The sequence below is a fragment of the Chanos chanos genome, chromosome 4 (assembly GCF_902362185.1).
Source record: "Chanos chanos chromosome 4, fChaCha1.1, whole genome shotgun sequence".
Lineage (NCBI taxonomy): Eukaryota > Metazoa > Chordata > Actinopteri > Gonorynchiformes > Chanidae > Chanos > Chanos chanos.
The window spans coordinates 11,155,030-11,178,357 of record NC_044498.1 but is presented as its reverse complement, the minus strand read 5'-3'; the positions used below and the strand labels follow the sequence as shown (position 1 = coordinate 11,178,357).

Sequence of the window (23,328 nt, the reverse complement as noted above, 5' to 3'; positions counted from 1 at the left end):
ATGCCTTTGCGTTACTATGGGCAACGGTCATTCTTCCGCTCCAAATCACCTCTATTCCCACCCAGTTGTAGCTCATTTGACGTTTTAACTGTCAGTATGTACTGTTTTTAGTACCGTGATTCGTCTGTGTAAGTGTCAGTCAGACATCGCGCCATTTAATTGGCTAGAGATATGGGCGGACTTGTCTTTCACACTAAACCCATGGAGCGAGAGATCAGCTGCTACTCATGTACATATTCAACAGATTTTGTTACTTGAGTCTGGAGTTGCTGTATTTTATTTCTGAGAGGGTTTAGGGAAAGAGTGGGCGAAAATCTTTTCTTCTAATCATTACAGAGCGCTTGGTGGTGCATTCACCTGATGGTTTATCATCCCTAGTTGTTCGAACTCGCAAACATTCGGTACGGGAGTTAAGGGATTACGGTTCAGTTCACCGATCTGCCACAGTATTTGATATGAGCTCATTACCGAGTCTCGCACCACCTCTCGCCTTGCGTGAGACTGAAACCACGTTTTCAGAAGTGCTTTTGAAGTGATTCAGCAGGAGTGCGTTAAGTTATTCCCCTGGGGACATATACGACAGAAGACATCATCTATCCTACGAGAAGCGCTTGTCACCTAAACTAAGTGTGACAAGTGTCTCCTTCTTTCTTCGTCTCTCGCACGCACGCGCGCACACTCACAGAGGGATGTTGGACGGAGGTTCTGAGGAGGAGATCCCAGCGCTCGAGGGGGATGGCGGATCTGTCCGAAAGGTGAGTGACTGTGTTGAGAATAAGAATTCTGTCACAGTTCATGACCTTAAGCCCTAATCCATGCCCTGTTCGCCCAGCTTTATAAATAGGGTGGAGGAGACCGGTCAAGCGGGTGTCTCTATTTGGCTGTCTAAGTAATTAAACGAGCCTGTTATATAAATTCTGGAACCTGAGGTTGCATTTGACCACAAATCCACCAATTCTTGCTGACGAATACACTGAAATTATCCTATACCCTAAGACCTTTAAGTGCTGTTGCCACCGTTTTCCTGAATTTCCTTAAATTTAGATTTAAAAGTAGACTTACAAGGCGCGTCTGTGTGTTGAAGGGATGTGATCCTTTGGTGTCAACGCAGCGCAGTAAACTTCAGCAACGAAGAGCCAAAATCAACCAGCAAATCAATCGTGAGCTGCGCCTACGAACAGGAGCAGAAAACCTTTACAGGTGTTTGCGTGCATGCGAGTCTGTGTGTGGTCCGGGGGGGGGGGTATGAAATTGGGAGAACATGTTTGTATCACCATGCTTGTGTGTTTTGAGTGTCTGTCTGTCTAGTAAAAAGTAACAGAGTGAATAACTACTTGTTCTGCTCGCCAGTGTCATTGACTTTTCCTCCCCATCCCAATTACTTACATGTTTCCACCAAAATAGGAAAAAAAAAACCCCACACACTTTGTGTGTTTGTTTTGTGCTAATGTCAAAAATCTGACGTATGCACGTTTTCACGTATCTGTGTTGTCAGTTTATATATTTAACTTGATATATAAATGTACAGTATATTTTCAATGTGAACGTCAGGTGCATGTATTGGAGCAGACCGTGATGAAGTGTTTGTGTGTTAGGGCGAGCTCCAATCAAAAAGTTAAAGAGACTGTTGCTCTGGAGTTGAGTTTTGTGAACTCCAATCTGCAGCTTCTCAAAGAGGAACTAGAGGAACTGAACAGCAATATGGAGATTTATCAGACTGAGAGGTACACACACACACAATTCACGTATTAAATCAGACTGTGAGACATACAAACATTATACCTAACTTCACAAAGCTCATCATGTTAGCTCACAGTTCCTACTGTTTTTTGTTTTTTGAAAGTGAAAAGGTAAATGTTCCTATGATCCCGCTGGGTTTAAAAGAGACCAAGGAAATTGATCTATCCGTCCCTATCCAAGTAAGAAAATCTCTCTCCCCCTCTCTCTCTCCTCCTCCCTCCCTCTCTAATCTCTTTGTTTTTATCCTCCTTCTGTGTTGTACCTCTGCTAAAGAAATGTCTAGTTTTGATGTCAGTGTTTATGTTGTGTGTGTGTGTTTTTTTTCTTTAGGATTTTATCTGTGAGCACTATGGCGAGGATGCCTCTCTTTACGAGACAGAGATCGGAGAATTCATGGCGCTTCGACAGGTTCGATTTTCTTCACAACAATCACGCTTACACACACAACCACTCTGCTTCACTTACTGTGCCCAGGGGTTTACAGTTCAAATCCCCGTAGTGTGACACTTCCTGACTGTGGAAAAGTTTCATTGGAAACAGGGCTGGCTGTGTCCTCTTGGGTGGGGTTGTCAGGCAGGGTCTGTGTTAGTGTTTGTCAGTGGTCACTGACAGCCAGCTGGCTCGGTAGTTTCAGGTATTGTCATGTTAGGAGCAATCTGCACCTCCCTATGCATCACATTGCTTTGTAGTGTGACAAGATGCAGTGGCTGCGCTCACATGTTACCATACTCACACCTTTGCCTTAACTGTAGATGAAATGGAGATGACATTAAAACAAAAAACAACAAAAAAAAACTGTCCTTCACCCACAAACACACGTCTGTTCAGATGTCTTTACTTGTGATCTAGTTTTACATTTGACAACCAATGAAAATTCTGTGCCACACCTTCTGTTTATTTTTAAAGACTATTCTGAGGTGTAGCATCAAGGTACAAAAAAATGGGCATGATGTCAGTTTGTCAAAACAAATATATGCAGTAGAGTTCATATGAGTCTCAGAGAATGGGAAATGTCGAGGCAACGAACTAAATTCCAACAAAAAAGGAAAAAATAAAGAAAAAAAAATCTCTTCATAAATAATATGAGAAAGGATTTTCAGAGAGAGAAGAATCTTCTATAAATCATTCTTTAAATATTGCCGAGAGAATTAATTTAATCAGAGTGGTATGACAACCAAAATTCTGGTTTGTGTTTGAGTTCATATAACTCCACCAAGATGATACTCAAAAACGGTATACTCTATTATTACTGATTTTTTTTTTTTTATTTTTGGTATAATAAATCCCCAAAATTACAAGGTGGCCAAACTTTGAGTTGTACTATTTTGGCCTTTCAAGGTATTCAATTGCATAATTCGATCCAAAACTCTAAAAAGAGTTAGTGTGTTCCTCTCTATAGTCAGATGAATATTCCAGTCTCCCCTCAGATTGTCTTGTCTTGTTTGTTTCCAAAACAGAATGTCAGCAAATCACAAAATTTTATTATAAGTAATACTATAAGAATTTGGCTTAAACTGAAAGAGTTGCTAAAAGAACCAGTAGTTTTACCTGTTGACATGGAATTATGGCGTAAGTCATGGAGAGCAATATAGGAGAGGACTGTGGTGAACAACAAAGGAAAAGAATGCAATATGCCCTTTAAATGACCTTGGGGTTGATTACTAGTTAATATCTTTTTCAGATTTAAAAAGTAAATTTAATCGGACTGACAGTGATTCTTCATGCCAACATTTTAGCCAAAGGAATTTATGTCAAGAGCATATTACAGAAAGACAAAATCAATAAATTTGACTGCAGTATGTCAGAATTCTGTGTTAACTGCACAGTGATTCTTGGCTGCTTTTGAGAGTGCTGAAAGCCTTGGAGGCTAAGAGAACAAATCAGGGGCTTGGTTATCATTTATTCTGTAATGTAATATCTTTTTAAATCCATCACTCTGTGTCCTGCAATACTCCACCCATGACTGTTAACTGAGATAACAACTGGGTCGGACAGTCTGTTATTCCTCAGTAATTAAAAAAAAGCACACACACGTACACACCGCTGAAAAATTTGATAATTTAATTAATAATTTAAATACAGTTCCGAGTTTTCTTATCTGGAGAACTTTCAGTTATGCCCCTACATTTTGGTGGATAGACCTACTGAACGTGGAGGTCAGGGTCATGGCATACAGTACTCTTTAAAAAGAACAGTGCAGTAAGAAATATAATATAAATTATGCGTTTATATATTTGTATGTATTTGTATATATTTATATGTGTATGCGTGTGTGTGTCCCAAATATATTTAGGGTGTGTCTCAAATTTTGTGTGGGTTTGTGTCTGTCTTTAGATGATGCGTACTCCCAGTCGTAATGATGCAGGTGTAGAATTGCTGATGGAATATTATAACCAGCTCTGTTTCCTGGACCAACGATTCTTTCCCCCACACAGAAATCTCGGAGTCCACTTTCACTGGTAATGGGATTTATGTATGCTTACATTCACAAATACGCTCAATAAAACATTCAGATCCCAAGATGTGAAGTGTATGTGCTTTTTTTTAGGGATTTTGAGAGTAAGTAGCTTTTTGTTTGTTTGTTTTTTTTGTGAGTGACACTATGTGTGTGTGTGTGTGTGTGTGTGTGTGTGTGTGTGTGTGCGTTCTGTTGTGTTGTGTTGTGTAATGAATGTTTGCTGTGGCTTTCTTTCCCCAGGTATGATTCACTGACTGGTGTGCCATCATGCCAGCGGGCGTTGGCATTTGAGAAGGGGAGTGTGTTATTCAACATTGGAGCGCTTTACACACAGATCGGCGCACGACAGGACCGCTCCACACACTCTGGCATTCACAATGCCATTGATGCCTTCCAGAGAGCTGCTGGTACGGCAAGAGTGTGTGTGTGTATGTGTGTGTGTGTGCGCATGCATATTCTTGCACAAATTTGTGTATAATGTTCTTTTGTGTTTCCATAGGTGCATTTCTCTACCTGCAGGAGAATTTTTCTCATGCTCCAAGTCTAGATATGTGTGGACCTGCACTAAACATGCTGGTCCGACTCATGGTTGCTCAGGTAAAAAAGGGGAAAAAAAGGGTGTGTGTGTGTGTGTGTGTGTGTGTGTGTGTGCCTGTGTGTGTATCTGTGAGAGAAGGAGAGAAGGTGAGTGTGTGACTGTAAGTTTGGTTGAGATATTTTAGTCTCCACGAGTGTGTATGAATCCCTGTCTTTGTACTAGCACAGGACTTTGTATTTCTGCACCTGTAAGTCAGTTTTTTTTGTATAAGACATTTTTTTCTCATAGGTTCAGGAGTGTGTGTGTGAGAGAGTAACGCTCAACCTGCAGCAGGCAAATCTCACCTCACACCTGCTTGTAGCACAGGAGGCAGCACGGGTGAGCAGAAGCAGTCAACTCACAGATACATCCACTGCACACACACACACACACACTCACACACACACACACACAGAAAGAAAGAGAGAAACAGACATGCACTGGAAATGATTCTTTTTCCATGATTTAACTGTTTTTCCTGGATGACTTGAAGTGGAAAAACTAGTTGTAATGCTTCATTCATTCTGTTTAAAATGATGGAAAGGCCTGTGTATATGTGTGTTTGTCTGTCTCTCTTTATTTGTGTGTGTCTCTCTCTCTCTTTGTGTGTATGTCTGTGTTTATGTGTTTCTTTGTGTTTATGTGTGTTCCACTGTGTTTATGTGTTTTTCTCTGTGTGTTTGTATGTTTCTCTGTATGTAGGTATGTTTCTCTATGTGTAGGTATCAGAAGGTCATTATGGACAAGACCTGTGTTTGTGTGTTCATCTGTATGTAGGTATGTGTGTTGGTCTATGTGTTTCTTAAGTCCTGTGTCTTTCTGTTTCTCTGTATGTTGTTATATGTATGTTACTAATCTTGCGAATGTGTTTTTCTCTGTCTGTAGGTTTGAGTTATGACCCAGTTTGAATTTAAGCTAATATTTAGGGACAGGGTTTTGATCACAGAAGGGAGCATAGCACAAACACAACAAAACTCAACTATCTGCAGAGGTATAAACTGCCTAATTTAAAAAAGAAAAAACAAAAATATAGGACGTTACCAACCTTTCTAACCAAAAACAGAGACAAATGGGATGAAATAACCATTACAACACTTCACGTTTCAAACTAGTGCTCTACCTATTCACAGGTTACAGATATTTACAAACTATCAGTCGTTTCAGAGCTTCAGGGTACCTCAGAATCAAAATCTAATGGAACACTGTTTAATACAAACATCTACGCACTCAGGAACAGCACTCTGAAACTTCTGTGAGATCTAATGTGAAAGAATAAGAGCAAGAATTATGCTTTATCGAGTGGCAGAGCCAATGGCAGCAGGAGTAGCAGTGCCTCTCTTTTTAAGGTATACTTCATCATCTTTGATAAATCCTCCTCACACCAGTCAGATTGTAGGGCTTTTAACTGCACCTAATAGGTAGAGATGGATAGAAAGGGAAAGTATGTGCACACACACACTCACACACAGACACACACACACTGATACACAATGACACACTAACATTTCTGTGAATGTAACACTCTGTGTATTGGTATGTGTGTGTTTGTAGTCCTGTATATGTGTAGATATCCCATTTTTTATGTCATTTAACATAATGGTTTGTGTCTGTGTGCAGGTATCGGACGTGTACTCGTTGGTGCTACAGACCATGACGGTTCCGTTGCTGAAGGACTATGTTCCGTTTTCTTGGCTCTCAATGGTTCAGGTTAAAATTCAACATTTCAGAGCCTTAGCCCACTATTACACAGCCATCGCCCTGTGTGATTGTACATGTGAGTACCTTTCAATAAGTGTGTGTGCGTGTGTGTATGTGTGTGTGTGTGTGTGTGCATGCGCGCATGTTTGTATATTGTTCACTACCAAATGAACAATACAGGCCTAAAAAATATCATTTGCCCTGTGAAATATCACATATTGTTATTGGTTTTACATGATTTAAACCATCGTAAGATGGGGTCATCAGACAAATCAGTAAAAAGAACACATCAAGTTTCACGATCCACTGTTAGCATTACTTAAATACATAGGACTAGCCCCTCAACAAGAGCTTAGATACTAGTGGCCATATTGAATCAATTAGGCGTGTTAGTGGGAGATATCCTCACCACTGGACCTGTGTCAGTTTTTAACATTTTAGTGGGTGTCTGATCCTGTAGATAAGACTGAAGATGATGGTGAGGATGATGAAGATAATGGGACAAGGGCTTTGCTCCAGATACACACCAGATCCCCAGATGGTCTGAATCTGCTAGATCCAGAGGACAGAAGAAGACTAGGTGAGTGTGTTTTAGTCCATCTGTGCATGATCTGGTAGACCAGTCCCAGTAGGGACTTTACCCCCTCTCCTGTTATGCTACATCCTCATCGTAAAATCCATCAAAATGTATCTGTTTTATTGATGAACACTTCCTACATTATAACTTCCATGTGGAAAACAATAAATTAGAGATATTTTTAAAAGATATGTCTAAAAAATAAAATTGGAGTGGCTAACTTGGATAAGTGTCCTTGTAAAAGCAATTCTGAAGTTGTTCACGTATACCCCCCCATATAACCTTCAAGTGAAGTTGGTTATTTAAAAGCACGGAACTCCGATGAACGTGGTTATCACGTGCGGATATCGTTTAAGGGATTGTGATCTGTCTGTGTTCTCTGTCCTGTGGTTTTGTGGTGATGAACTATGCGTTTGCTCAGGTAAAGCTCACCTACGGAAAGCCATCATAAGACACGAGGAGGCTCTGCGGCTGCACGGCGTGTGTAAGATGCTGCGAAAAATGGACATTCTGCAGGAGATCCTGTCTCAGACCCACGCCCGCTCTCTGGAGAAATACACCGACATCGACCAAGAGGACGATTTCTGTGAGATTGCTGAACCCCCTGAGATTCAGTGTGAGTTGATTGGTGTGTATATGTGTCTGTCTGTGTGTCTTTAGGTCTGTGTCTGTGAGTGTGTGTTGCTGAAGTTATCTGCAAACTTACCGTTGTCTGGGCACCGATCCATAATGTCAGATAGACTCCTCCTTTGTCATTTTTGAAGTCTATTGTCTCGTTTCCTTACCCTTTTGGTTAATTGTGAGAGTTACTACATATTAGACAGGGGTTGAGAGATGAGGTTGTCTGATCAATGTTTTTTGGGGTTTTTTTTTTTTTTTACAAAATGTGAACCTAAAGGTTTAACCCCTTAACTTTAACCCCTTAACATTTCTCACATACAGCTAAAACCCAGCAGAAGCCTGACATTATAACCCCAGACTTCAGCTCGGTGAGAGTGACTGACATCTTCCATAGGCTGGTAAGTAACACACACACACACACACACACACACAACCACACATGCATGAACACACATTATGTCAGGTAGTTTATTTTGTTTGTGGGTTTTTTTTTTAAGTGTTGCTTTTATGTTTGGATGTGTTCATACACAGGGCCCTCTCTCTATATTCTCTGCCCGTAATCGGTGGGTGGGGCGACGTGTGCACCTGGTTCGTGGGGAGGCGGGACTAGGCCTTACACTCAGGGGTGATTCGCCAGTCCTGGTTGCTGGAGTGTTGCCAGGGGGGTGTGCTGCAGTAAGACCACCACAGTTATACATTTAAACGAATAATGCGAGAAGCACCGTTAGCTTGTTGGTTAGCTGTTTAATACAGCCCTCTTTTACACAAAGTCTAGTACTAACTAGAACTCTGAGAAATAACTGTGTTAAGATAAAATCACAAGATAAAATAGTCTTCCAAAAAGTTTCTTTACATGTGTTGGTGTTGTATAAATATAAGCCTGAACGGATTGCAGTTTATATGTTTCAATTTACAATTTGATTAGAGACAGCAAAGGAGAATTAAGATCTCCTTGTCCTTACATGCAGGCCATTTGCCATCATTTATTTTTTACTTTAATTATGAAAAGCTAAGTAAATAATCTGAAATCGTTGTCTTTTAATACCACCATCATCTGTGACTTCCGTAATCCAAGCCATAATACACGAGAGATACTTATGTGTTCGTGGGCCTGGTTTACTGACTGTGCATGCATTGCAGGATGCTGGATTACGTGAGGGAGATTATATCATAGCTGTGAATGGCTCTGACTACAGATGGGCTGAGCATGCAGAAGTGGTGCATGCTTTGAAGAACTGCACGGAGAGAGGGTTGGAACTTAGTATCATCACACTACACACACATGAGGTACACACATCCTTGCGCACACCCTCAAGATTGTAAAGCACACACTCACTCACTCACTCACACACACACACACACATACACCAGACCTAGCAAATACCTGTATACACATGCATGCTGCACTGAAATCCTTTGCTTTCGATGTGTTAATTTCACATCATAGGATGTCCACTATTTGTCAGCTTGTTTTGAATTCATGTCATTCAGTTCTCCAAGTCAACACATCTTGTTGAGCGCTAATCGCATTGCTCTTGTGCATCATTCAGTCTGATTATTGTATCATCTCTAATTAATCCCAAATTTCAAATGCCGCTTCACTCTTTCGCTGGACTTGAACAGCACTTAAAACAGGCATTGGTCTCTTTTTCTCCAGGGGGAGAGGAAGGCGGCCCCACTTTCACCCAGTAGTAATAAAGAGAATCAATCTGCCAGTCAGAGGAGACAACAAACACACAAGGAGCGGAGCTCCTCCTCTCTTCTGAACTGGAGCTGGAGGGGAGGTGTTGGAAGTGGGGTCACGAAAAGACTGGGAAACACTTTTAGCCTCCCGTTCAGTAATTTACGTGAGAGCGAGTCAATGTATTGAGGGAAAGACAGAAGAAAGGGATTGAGCAGAGGTGATGAGATGAATGGACTACTCAGGGCTGTGCATGTTTTTCATTCCCTCTGATGATAAAATGTTATCATGCCTGATTGTTCTTCAGTTTCGAGTGAATCAAGCAGCATTATTCATAAACTTGAAACATAAACAGTAAATCATCACTTGGAAATGTTTCCAAAAATGGTAAGTGAAGATGAAAATCAAACAAACGGCAAAATTTGAATTGACTCTTAACAACCCTGGCTGCATCTGAAGTAATCCACCAATCAGCACTTAGCAGCTGTAAAGAACCTCTCTAACCTTGATGAACACTTCAAGGATATTCGGAACATTCTGTTGACATTAACATTATCCAAACTGGATTACAATAATTTTTTTAGCACAAATTAAGAGAACTGAATTGATGTGGAAATGAACAGTGTTATTTAACATGATTTTATGCAGTAATTCGCCAGTCTTTAAATATGACACAACACATTTCTCCAGCAGTACTGGGTATTAGTGTAACACTACACCAGTTGATGTACTGTAAGTTTGTTTCAATGCACAAAGCAGCCAATTAGTGGTAGTCATTGCAGATCCAAAGCAGATTTTTCTGGAACGTCAGATTTCACTGAATTTTTGGCCATGCATTTTTGCATGGGTAGTCTTAACTCATAATTTGACAAAAGAGTGGAATATTTTGTTAAAGAAAAAAACTGTTGTTTTTAACAGTATATGATTTCAAGACGCCCAGTTTGAATCTGATGCGTCTAATGTGCTTCCAGTGAACATCTGAAGGAAGTCTCTGTCTTACTTGCACTATTCTTAATTGTTTTTTGTCCTTGTAAAGACCAGATACCTAAGAACATCTAGCCGAGTAGATGTTCTTGGAACCTATTCTCAGAGATATCTCTGAGTGGTGTCCTCCTGGTTTTAGAGGGTATTGTAACAGTTGAATGAAGTGTCATTTGGTTGTACATGCGTTACTAAGTGTATGAAGACAAAACTAAACTTTTTTTTTTTCTTGTCCAAGTAGCATAAAACATGATCAGTACATTTGCATGAAATTATTGTGTGATGTGAAGAGGTAGTATTTTAAAACTAGGTTTTAATTAGAATTTCATTGAGAATGTATTTTCAAGAAAAGGTATGCACTGAAAAAAACAGTTGTCTACTGTATGTGTTATAGCAAAAACGACATTGTTTAAGAGGGGTGCTTGCTCTTAAACTGCGTCTTTAGATGTGTTACAGTCTTTGTGATTTCTTACAAATATTCAGTATTTGTTTACTGCATTCGGCCTTATTTTCCTTGTGTGATCACTGTGGGATTATGTTATGGATTACTTGTGGGAACAAAGACCAGTGTACTCTGATTAAAGGAGTTCTTGCAATTTTTTTTTGTTGTTATGCAATTGTATTAGGAAATAATTAGCACAGTGTATTTTCGACACCATTAGAAAATGAAATGGGCATATAAATTGTACTTTTAGTCAGCTGTGTTTTACATGTTTACGCAAACCACATCAGAACCATGATTCATGCATGACTGCTCTCAGCTAAGGCCATATAACAAATGACACACAAATGGTCTGACTTAAAAATTAAAAAGGAAGAAAGAGAACAAAACAAATACCCTTTGTGTTGGAGATTTTTTCGTGACTTTATGGTAATATAAATCTTCTGAAATGTGTCACACAGGGATTGCAGTATGATTTGTCAGGTGCTGTACGCAACACATGAAGTATTTCAGGACCCAAAATATTTTAGATTAAAGCAAATTAGCCATATCCACACCATTCAACATGCCAAATAGATATTCTTATATGGGATTATCAAACCACTAGATCCCTGAATCATTACACCGCGAAGATTACGCGTCCACGAGGTCCACGTGTTCCACGCACCATGTGCTCATTCAGTTGACCCTGGCTGAAGATGCGCATTTGCCGTACAGTTGTTGTGCAGTCCCTGTTCAACCAGATTTTTTGGCTCACGCACGGAACTCAAAATTGTTTGACCAGCTAAGAAATCGTCTGAAAGACTGATTGCCAAAGGCTATATAATAGATTTACAAAACTCCCATTGGCAACAAAACGTTGGAAATTGTTATGTTGTGTTGAACTGACATTAAATCTGTCATATGTAGCGAACACCAGTCTGAATACTTTTTTTTTTTTTTTTTTTTTACCACAGCTGGATTTGAATCACGAGGGATCGTTAGTGTCTCCGTAAACAATCAGCGGATTCCCATCTGTCGTAAATTTGTGTGCATATGACAGCCCCCAAACCGGAATCTTTCTGTATTAATGTGTTTCACTCTTGCAGTGGTCAAGTCCCAAGATATTTCTATTTGTCTCGGGAATTACTTCGGGGTCAAACTGTGGTCTGTCTCACAGTTACAACTCTAAACACAGAGAGATGTTTTGGTCATGTCGACAGATACTTTTCTTAGAAGTTGCTCTGTTCTGTAATTTCTGTTAACTCATCTATCAAAAACGAGCTGTGCATTAGCTGATAAATAATAAGAATCAAGATTTGAACAAAACAATAGACAGTTTTATTCCTTTTTAAGAACTGGGCTTAAAGGGTATTAGCCATTAAGATATATCAACACATAAGTTATCAATTCTGGTAGATGAACTCAGCTGTCAGTCCTCCAAGCCAGACACATAAATAGTTTATGCTTCAAGTCTCAACGCTAGATGTCGACACAGTGGAAAGTTTGAACATTAAGTCTGGCGTCTCAGTGCATTTGGTTGTTAAATGATATGCGGTTATTTGAAATTTAGTGTATCCTACATGGCACCAAGCCATTCATTGCGGTGAAATATAGATGATAAACAAATATTTGGACGGTTCATAACACTTATTATTAAAACAGCCGGTCACAGATTACAATCGCTTAAATTCGTATTCAAGATAATTTATTCGATCACACAATACAATTTAATAATTAAAATACGTTTATGTTATCTGCAACTTCCATTCCCACTGCGTAGATGAAAAAAGCGTGGCAGCATAGTTAGCTGTCGCACTAGATTGCATTTAGTGCATCAGTCAGATATGAATAAATTTATTGTGAGAATCTACTATTCTAAAGACATATTGAATTTGAACTTGTTTTTTATTAGTACTTAATGGTCACCCGTCATCCTATTACATAGATATTATGGCAATAAACTCTGTGGCCACAGCTTTATCTTGTGGCAAATCCAGACATGAAACTCATTTGGATCTCATATGATGCGCCTTACAGTTGCAGATGTACAGACTTACTCAAACGTTAGTCTTATGGCCAGCGTCGGACACTCCTTATAATTTAAATCAAGACCACTTATCAATCATTGACAAAATGTCTAACATATCATGTCCTTATCATATTCATGCGCACAGGACGCCTAAAGCATGAAGTCTCTCACAACAGTTTTACGTGAAATGTTGTCTCTGTGTTTTCCTCTTGCACTGAAATAGCTAATTATTACTTTTAAAGCTACCTGTATTATAAACACTATGAAATTAATATTGCTGGCTCTATCTATATTATATAAACAGAGAAGTTTGGTAATGCTTGCTGTGTCATTGATTTAAGATAAAAGTGTAAAGGACAGTACGACGCCAGACATGGTAAGGATTTAACTCTGATTGTAGACTTCACAAATCAAAAAGATAATGTTCGCTGTTGTATTGTGTAATTTATTGTATCATATATCAGACTGTTAAGTGCGCTATATAACAGTCCCATGGACAACATGAAAATGAAATATTGTTTCTAATATTTTAAGGACTTTAACCTTACTTTTTCTCATGTTATTGACACCCGTTTTGGTTAGGAGTAGCATTGAATAGGAACTTAAAAACGTTAACGCATAAATTTAGTTTGCTGGCTAATAATATGATAAAATATAATTTTGGACTAAAATATTATCTACATCCAAGGCAAATGACTGAATGTTACTTCCAAACGGATGAACTATCATTCAATTAATATTTGCATATTTTCTTTAAAGATGTAGGCCCACGTTATTCTACTATCTTTCTTCAGCGTCCACGCTCTCAGGATTTAAAAGATTTAAATGAAAAAACAGGTGTTGAAGGTGTAGTGTGTTATTCATTAAGTCACGGTTGTCAGAATCTTGTCAGCTTGTGACTCCGACCTAGTATTCTAATGCTACGTTTTTACCAGCTGTTTGGCTAATTTTTGCCCTAACGTTTCCACTGCACTGTGCAAGACAATTAATTGCGTTTGCTCCCGGTACCGCGTCAGAAATCTGTGTAATGTTCCAGAAGGTTCTGGCTTATTTCACAGCGATGGGATGCAGTAAACAAGTGAACAATCGATCACCGTGCAGTCACAGGAAAGACCACGGCCTAATCAGGACAGAAGGACTCCTTTTTTGCGCTGGGGTTTGCAAATGCAAGCCGCTCTGTCACTTGGGTGCAGTTAAACAGAGTGCACAGTTACTTAGCACTCGCAGGATGATTGCCAGGACACTGGGAGTAGAAACAGTAATGGTTTGTTATGATGACCTTTTCGCGTTTCCATTAGTCTCGGTCGTATTTAGCATGGCGACCCGGGGCGCTCAGTGAATTTGATTTAACCGTGTGTACACTGACCAAAAGTGTAATTATCGAGTCTTGGCTTCACAACACAAAAGGAGCGGAGAAGCGACCAAGACTCCTTTTAACTAAACAAAGTGGGTTTTAATGCACAGACAGTGGTGCACCATCAAACTTTTATTAAAGAGACTCTTTGATTGTTTAAACGAAAGAGTAGGCTAGTCTGAAGAGAACGTGGTTAGTCTGCCTCTCTAATGTCCATTTAATGTCTCGTCATTGAATATCCTCTTTCAGACGGAATTTTGTACTTAATTCACAATGACCACCTCACAAGTTGTTCGCAAAATATTTTTCTCCCAAGAGTCTGTAGGAGCCGGCCTTCAGATAATATGGTGCAATGGTTTCCCTCACATCCATGCTAATAAACTCTTGTAATGTACGCATAATAATGCCTAAAACCATAGACATTTTGGAGACTACTCGAGTTTTTAATTAATGCAGTGTTTTCTTTGGAGTGAAGCATTTTGCTCTCTTTATATATGGCACGTTTTTCATCCTAATCTAAGCAATGAAGAGAAACATCTTTTCAAAGAGCATAAATTATTGGAAGCAGCCAGTTTTTGAGCTATCACATTAATTAAACAAAAGATATAGGCTAGTTATGATATGCTGATGTATATTAGCAGCTCCAGACATCTGGGATGCAGAATACACAAACATTTCTATTCTGTCAAGAGTATATTCAAAAATTCAATTATCTCTCAAGCATGATAACGGTTTCCATATTATCACCGTCAAAGCCCTTAAATGAACTGCATGGAGCTGGCTGGATGAGTACTGAGTAAGTCTCTTGATAGTGACTGCTTGGCCGTGAGGGATATAAAAAAAATTCCATAAGGTTTCCAAAGTTTCCCAGGGTCGTCATCTGAGGATTATGATATTTCAGTTTTTATGTTTCCTGCGTGATGGGTCCTGTCGCTCATGACAGGCAGCTGGGGCTTCCATCCCATGTATCTACGGCTCCACTTAGCAACATGTCAGCAGGGAGGGCTCTAAATATCCAGAAATAATAACAGCTAGTCTCGCAGGACTCTGTGAAAGTAGATGATGCTACCATAACAAATGAAGATAGAAAAAAGCATTGCTTAGTTGTTGAAGACATGGAGAGATTGTGTAGCATTGTTTCTTTCCAGTGAGATTTTTGAAAATAACATTTGTGCACTCTTGACAGATTACTCTGCCCAGCTTAGTTATCAACAGGTCAACTGCTCACTCAGCTGCAACCAGTAATTGCTGCTACAAGATGCGATTGTAGCTGGGCTGACTGTATGGGGACGTCTATGTAGCCGTGGAGTTTTGGAACTCCTGTGAATTTAGGCGCTTTACCAATGTGGTGGGAACCAAACTGTAAGAACAGCTAGCATTGTGAGCAGTAATAGAATGTATTTGTATACTTTTTCACTGTAATCTGGAGTGGTCTAAATTCTGTCAAGGTACACACAAGAAAACAATGTAACATACGAAAGGAAACCAAAATGCTTATTTCCACACAGCAATGTTTTCAAACAAAGTCTCAGGTGGTTAGAATGGGTATATAGCTGCAGTGTTTTTTTTTTTTTGCTTTTTTTTGCTTTTTTTTGCACTAAGGGTCCAACAACTTTGCTGGCAACCGTATGTTTAGAATGGATTTTAGCCGAATTGTTGCTTGTGAATTAACCGGCAAGCATCACTAAAATATATTTGCTAATGTAAGCAGTACAAGACTAGTTGATATCCACTATCTTGAATTTAAAACGATACTATTTGATAGCAAAGAGCACTTTATGAAGCAGATTAGAGAAAGTGTTTCTAATAACCCCTCACAAACAATGTTTGTGGTTTATATGTGTATATGAGGTACTTGTTATTACAAATGGTATAGAGGAATTTCACAAATGACTTTTCAGGAATGCAGTTAACTATAGATAAACTTTTCCAAACTCTCTTTTCAGTGGAAATAATGGCACTAAGCCATACAGAAGGCTGCATACAATGGTCCAGTCCCATTAAATCTGTGAAAGTTCCTTCCTGTGTCAAACACTGCCAGAAATAGTAATACTGGCTTCAATCTCCACTCAGCAGAGGGGAGTCATAATTTGTGGGTTTAATAATGGAAATTGTTTAATTGTGTCCAAGTTTTGATGCAGTGAATTATTGGCCAAGGACCTTATTCAATTTTCCCGAGCTTGAAGGGCTTTCCTGTAAGAACATGGTGCAAGCAGTAAGGCAACAACAATGAAACTTCCATTATTACTGTGAGAGCGTGCATGTGCATGTGCACGTGTGTGTGTGTGTGTGTGCCTGTGCCTGTGTGTGTGTGTGTGTGTGTGTGTGCATGGTGTGTGCATGCGTGCGTGTGTGTGTGTGTGCGTGTGTGTGTGCGTGTGTGTACGTACTAGGCAAAACAGATCAGCATCTGAATCAGCTGACTACAAATGTCACACTAGATGAGCAGTCAGTTTCATGAACAGCCTGTGAAGATCTTCAAAGAGAGGGATACTATGGTTACTAAAGCGGGTAGTGGTTTACTGGACAGTTCAAAATAGTCATGACAGATGACTCATCCTTCCCCCTTCTCTCAATAAACAGACAAGTGTATGTGTGGTTAGATATGTGCATGTGCTAGGTTTCATGAAAGAGACATACAGGCTGAAATGTTTGTTTCCCATGTTGAAAAGTCCTGATGGCTCTTTTATGGTTTGGGGTGCAAAGTCATTGCAAGTGATCACCCTCATCCTATATGATAAAGCATTTCTATGCTAATGGTAGTGGTTTGAGAATGACAACGCTTCTATCTACAGTGTGGCCACTAAATAGTTTGATGAGCATTATAAAGATATACCATGGCCACCTAAGTCACCAAAATCCAGCCTCTTATGGGAGCTCTTGAGGTCTTATGGGAGATTCTGGAGCAGAAACGGCTTCAGTATATTCCACAGCCACCAACAAAAGAGCAAATGATGGATTTTTTTTAAGTAATAGTGTCACATTCTCCCCAGAAGTTCCAGACAGTTCAAAATATTTTGTGTCTACTACAATTTGTCAGTTACCAGAACAACCCCCCCCCCCCCTCACACACACACCTTTTTTTTTTTTTTTTTTTTTGACCGTGGCATTGTGAATCTGTGTCATCATGACGTTGTGATACCGTGTTGCAGATATTGCACGCCGTGATACTGTGTTCGTTGAACCTCACAAACTATAGGACTTTGTGATTGTACTCCCGGCATTCTTAACACACTTCACATCGACAATAATGTGTCCAACGTGTCGTACACTCCAGCTGTTTCAAAGCTTCGATGTTGCGCTCCCCAGCACCTGAAACAACGTGCGTGCCTACCCGTTGCGCTTCTTCCTCATCCCTTTCCCTAGATTGTTTTGACTGCTTGATCGAAGGCAAGCGTTACATTTCATCTCTAAATTTAAACCGGAAAAGTGTCACTCGAAAACACCGTGATATGAGGCAGTCGGGGTCATAGACCTTTCCGGTAATGAATCAGTCGTAATGAACACTACAGAGAGAAGAGACAACAAGGCAACAATTGGACGTCTTTTGGGGCAAATCATCTATGAACTACAAAGTAATGCTACTCAAGTTTTTTTTTTATTGAGGATCGTTAGGCTATATCAAGACACGTGTACAGTGTATAAATTTACAGTGGGATGAATGATGTTATCAAAATCTGTTGTAAAGTAAGTGGGAATCTTGTATATTCCTTTGCGCGTATTTTTTTTTTAAGCATAAATTTTTTGTCTCAGACTCAAATCCGAATTTCAGTGACGTGTTTAAATGGGTTTAATTTGTAAATACAACAAAAACAACAAAAACAACAACAATAGTAATGATGGTGATGAGAGTGATAATAATAATATAATAATAATAATAACAACAACAATAATAATAATAATAATAATTAAATTAATAATGATAAAGTTTCCTTTCTTGAGCCTAATAGATATTTTCCCATCTGCTCCCTATTTCTGGCAGAGCAATGATAAGAGGAACTCATCTGTGTAAGTTTTACATATGTATGGAGTGTCGCCTCTGAAGTTAATTGTGTTTTCGTTCCTGAGGAGAATAGATTTCCTCTGTTTATTATAAGCACAGGGACGGATTTGCGTCAGCGTGCAACTTGCAGGTTGAGATAAAGTTGCACAAATATTGAAAAAAGGAAGTGCTAACAGTCATTATAAATCCCCCCCCAAACACCGGAGGAAATAGGGACTTCTGCTATATCCTAAAATACTAAAGCATTTTCTATTTTGGGACAAATGTAACAGGCATATCCGCTCATTTAGCTTGAATCAGAGCCCATTTAAAACAGGATGACATGTATCGAGAAACTCCTAAGCACACTTGGCCGAGTGAATTGTTTAATTTTCTCTCTGAGGGCCGACATTTGATTTATTTTTAAAAATTTCCACCTGGCGCACAAAATCTAAAGTTTGGATAATTACGGTTAATTTCTTTTAGTTAACCACTTAGTCTGAAATAGGCTGAATCTATCTCAGAGGACGGTTCTCAGACCAGATCGTAGTCGACCAAGTTCATAACCTAATTACAAAACACTGTTTGTGTAGGCCAGCGTTCGCCCCGTTTTAAATAATACTTGCTGAATTCGTTTTTCAAGTTCTGTTAACATCCTACGAAAATAAGAACAAATAACTTATACTTTCTATAAACAACTAAGAAAAAATAATAATTTTATATTATTTATTGTGAATCAACTTCAAGACTAAAAGAGATTTCCCAGCGATATCGTGGGGGTCTGTGTGTATGCACTCGTTTTAGCTGCGTCGCTTTAAACAATTGAGTTATTAATAGAAAATAGATTCTTCTCACCTGGTTTTCACAGATTTGATAATTGGCTGACTGAAAAACCTGCAGACACATGGACCCCCCAGGAGCACCTTTGCGCACACCTTATCCGAAACATTGTATTTAAAAGGACCACCTCATATCACTTCAGATCAATTCACGTATCTCGTTTAATCTGTACAAATTCGATAATGATAGTAATAAAGTCAGGATTGGCTCTTTAGTTAATCAACTTTATATTGGGGTAAACGAGTGTATTTTTCTCAAAACCAATACTCCCCTTTGCGCACCCTCACAGGGGTGTGTCAAAAGTTTTTGCACAATTCCTATTGGCCAGAACAGAGCCAATCAATATTTGAGGAGCAACTTCTGCGTTGAACTTCTTGGACTACTGTCTGAAGTTTCGTAGTCGATGGAAAGATTTCTGGCACGTTGAGAAAGAGGTCTGCTTTCTCAGATACGCTATTAGTTACAGTTACATGCAGGTTTTTCGTGATATCGTGTGTGTCATTTGTCGATAAAGAAGAGTCGACGCAAGTGACGAGGATGTACACCACTGGACTCAATCCTTTTTACGCATCTAATTTTAGCCTTTGGTCCGCTTATTGTTCCGGCGGTTTTGCGATGGATACCATGAAGAAGCCCTCGTTTTGTATTGCCGATATACTTCATGTTGGGGATCCAGAAGGCATGCCTGGCACGTCAGCACTTATGGCTCATATGGGAGCCCGGTCTCAGGTTCATTCTTCAGGATCTCCTCTGCGTCCCTCCCCGGTGGCCCCGGAGGCGTCTGTCTTCGGACCCAGAGTGAACCCTGCCTCTGCGTACCACAGACACGGAATACACTTGACCGCTGTGTCCAGAACGGGGCTTAACTCCCAGTCAGCGCCACCACCATCAAGCAAGGATCTTAAGTTCGGAATCGATCGGATATTATCCACAGATTTCGAACCAAAAGCAAAGGAAACGTCGGCTTTACGAGGTAAGCGCAAGGACTTCATGCGCACATTAAATGATCTAGGTCCTGGCGATGTTTTAGCATGGAGAACATGCCACATTAGTTCTTATGTGAACTTCAGCTTTGTTACGGAACGCTAATGTAGACAATTATGTGGCGCGAACCAAACCGCCATAAAAGCCTTAGTACTATTTCTAAAACTAAACAATTCATATGCAATATAGACATATTGCATATAGAACAATTCAAAATTATATGTGTATTTTTTCCTAATCAGTTAAGGGGACACTCGCGAATGGGCTCATTTTCAAACGTATCCTTCTCAAATTAAACACGGAAAATAAAAATGGCTGTTGATCAAGATTTTAAATTGCGTAAACATTCACTTGTTCGGTATAACTGAATAGCTTTTTACATTGTTGAGGGAAAGTTAGTTTAGTTGATTAATCTCTCAAACTTTCTCGCCCTGTAACAGATCTCACGTCCATTGTTAGTTCGAATCGTCAGTCAGCGGTCCATGTCTCCTTGCAGCCGTCTGCAAGCCAGTACTTCGCATCCATAGACCCAGGGATGAGCGACCCGTCCTCCATGATGAGTTCAATAGGCAGCACCGCCAGACAATCAGGGCAGCATCAGTTCCAGGATACCTTTCCAGGTAGTGTAGACTCATAAAAGAAAAACAAATTAGGATGGATCATATAGTGTTATGCTTCAAAGCACGCTCTGTGAAGCTGTTGTTGTTTTGTGAATAACTGTACTTGTCATTTGCTGCCCCTCTGTAACGTAACTGTGCTCATAAACATGATTGAAAATGTACACTCTCAGACATAGACTGCACTTGAAAAGAACTTTTTCTTTGTTGCCTCACTCAAACAGGACCCTATGCAGTTCTCACCAAAGACACCATGCCTCAGACGTACAAGAGAAAGCGATCTTGGTCCAGAGCTGTGTTTTCGAACCTGCAAAGAAAAGGACTTGAAAAGCGTTTTGAAATCCAGAAGTACGTCACAAAACCCGACAGGAAACAACTCGCTGCGATGTTAGGCCTCACCGATGCACAGGTGTGACCACGTGTTTTTCATTCACTAATTGACTTGTTAATGTTACGCAAACAGAGCTCACTTTGTTTAATAAAGTGTGATAAGTCTTAGATTTGTTGATTAGTTGATGCACGGGTATCATTCTGTTCAACAAATGAGTGTGTCATAGTAGTCTAATGCAAGACAGGAAACGTACACTCTTGATAACGCCCAGCAATATAAGCAAGCAAAAAGAACAGCCAACTGAAGAGATTGCGAAATGGTCTACAGAAGTCAGAGGAAATGAAAGTCGATTATAACGAATTATTGAAAACACAAAAGGGTCATACGAGTGTTTCTTCATAGCACAATCCCACTCAAATGGCTGGGCATTGACATCACATCTATTTTGTCTGTTTTACACCATCAGTTGCAGAGATCACTCAAATAGGGTCTATACGCTCATCTCACCAAACTAAATATTAACTAAATATTAAACACCCCCCCTCCCTCTCTCTCTCTCTCTCTCTGTCTCTCACACACACACAGACAAACACACACACATAGAGACACACACAGACGTACACGTATTCATTCTGACCGAAATAATTATCATCATTTATTCATGATTTTATTTTACAATTTAGTTCTTTATTTCATTCATTCCTTTGGCAGCTCCCAGTTTTACAAATATGTTACGTAAAACTACATTCTTCTTCAGGTCAAAGTGTGGTTCCAGAACCGACGAATGAAATGGAGGCATTCCAAGGAAGCTCAGGCACAGAAAGACAAGGAAAAGGAGCAACCAGAAAAAAATTTGTCAGAGGCCGATCAAAAGGAGCCGGAGGAGTCTGAGTGCGAAAGTGAGCCGAGCGATTCCGAATTCGAGGACGGACCGGGAGACAAGAGTGACGTGGACATTTCTGAACTTAACAAAACCAGCGTAATTATGTCCGGGGCTCTCCCAATAAGCACGGAGGACACGACATCAACAAGTTCCCTGACGGAGACGGCTGCATCCTCGCAGATGTCACTATGAACTCACGGCCTATATAACAAGCCAAAAGACTAATAATTTAATATAAACACATTGATCTCACAGAGCCAGGTTGTAATTTAAAAAGCGTCTTAAAGGAGAGAGCGTCAGCTGATAATTGGATAGACTCCTGTGTTTGCTCCTCCATCTTTGTGAAGTACGATTTCTCTAACTTTTATCATAAAAGAGGAAATTAGAGTATTTCTCTAGTGAATCTTCATCTGAACCACTTATTTTTTTTTCACTTGTAAACCATCCGGATAATTTACGCAGTGTTAAAGTTAGACCTTTAAAAAGTCGATGAACTTGATTGCATTATATTTTCTCAATTAGAGTTTGCACTGAACTATGTAAATAAAAATTTCTTACTCTTGACATTGCAAATTGCATTGATCGAAATTAAGCGTGGAAATATTTCCACAGCTCGTTATTGTTTTTCATTATTATTATTATTATTATTATTATTATTATTATTATTATTATTATTGTGTCGTCGTCGTTGTCCACTTTAGGATCATTGCAGTTAAAAACACCAGTGGACATTTTACTTAGGCTCTCAAAATTTCAAATTTGTAGCAATTTTATAAAACAGTTTTATCGTAATTGTACTGAAGCCATGAGGGCTCACAATCTGATGTAAAACAAAATTTCACTAAGGTGGAAACAGGCCATTCGTGGTCACCACACTTGGTTCTCACGTAGCATTAAGCTTGCTTTACCTGTCAAGATCAAAGTGACCTCCGACACTCCGATTACTGTCACACTGTAAACTCTGGAAACTGTTTGACATCCCTATAGTTAGAAAGTTGCCTCACCACTGGTATGTGTACATTGCTGTGCACTTTAGAAATGAAGAACAGGAAGGCTACGTTCCCAGGGGAAAAAAAAAATCGGCTCTGTCATATAGTACTGTATGACAATTATTTTTTGAGGCCAAAGCTGCCTGATAATTGCATTGCCTGATATTTAGTCGTACCAAACCCGCCTCATATTTGTCTGCGTTAACAACGTTTGTTTTTTTGTAGTAGGACAAGGACTAGGCCTCGGATGGAGCGGTCTACAATACTATTTAAGGGTAGTTGATATTTTGTTTAATGAACAGAAGTGAATGATAATTCGTTGCTACATATTTGGCCCAATAAATGTGAAGTAAGCTGTAAGTTCCAATTTTTTTTAAACCACTACAAGGCCTGCGGGACTGTGATCTTACAGAATATCACTCGCCTACCCTCGGTGATAATCGTTTCAGTGAACGTACTTGCATTTTTTATACAACTCAATAATATTTTGCAGTCTGCCTGTTAACTTAACTGTTAGACTGCCAGAAGCATGCATAATGGCTCAGTGTTAGACATTTCCTGA

General features: G+C 39.5%; 2 protein-coding genes across 3 annotated transcripts; both read left to right on the top strand.

Moving 5' to 3' along the window:
* The first annotated feature begins 641 nt into the window (after positions 1-641).
* Positions 642-9,577, top strand: rhpn1 (rhophilin, Rho GTPase binding protein 1). The gene is made up of 16 exons (XM_030772558.1): positions 642-755; positions 1,085-1,200; positions 1,596-1,724; positions 1,844-1,919; positions 2,071-2,148; positions 4,075-4,199; positions 4,439-4,605; positions 4,698-4,795; positions 5,025-5,114; positions 6,393-6,549; positions 6,946-7,053; positions 7,472-7,666; positions 7,993-8,069; positions 8,203-8,346; positions 8,812-8,958; positions 9,329-9,577. Exons 1-16 carry the CDS (start codon positions 690-692, stop codon positions 9,539-9,541), a joined length of 1,986 nt encoding a protein of 661 aa, XP_030628418.1. The 5' UTR covers positions 642-689; the 3' UTR covers positions 9,542-9,577.
* A 9,795-nt stretch (positions 9,578-19,372) lies between these two features.
* Positions 19,373-22,341, top strand: hlx1 (H2.0-like homeo box 1 (Drosophila)). Of its 2 annotated transcripts, XM_030771379.1 has the most exons (4): positions 19,373-19,935; positions 20,387-20,566; positions 20,788-20,972; positions 21,652-22,341. In XM_030771379.1, exons 1-4 carry the CDS (start codon positions 19,500-19,502, stop codon positions 21,967-21,969), a joined length of 1,119 nt encoding a protein of 372 aa, XP_030627239.1. In that variant the 5' UTR covers positions 19,373-19,499; the 3' UTR covers positions 21,970-22,341. The 2 variants fall into 2 exon arrangements, with proteins under 2 accessions (XP_030627239.1, XP_030627240.1); XM_030771380.1 differs by lacking the exon at positions 20,387-20,566.
* The last annotated feature ends 987 nt before the right edge of the window (positions 22,342-23,328 follow it).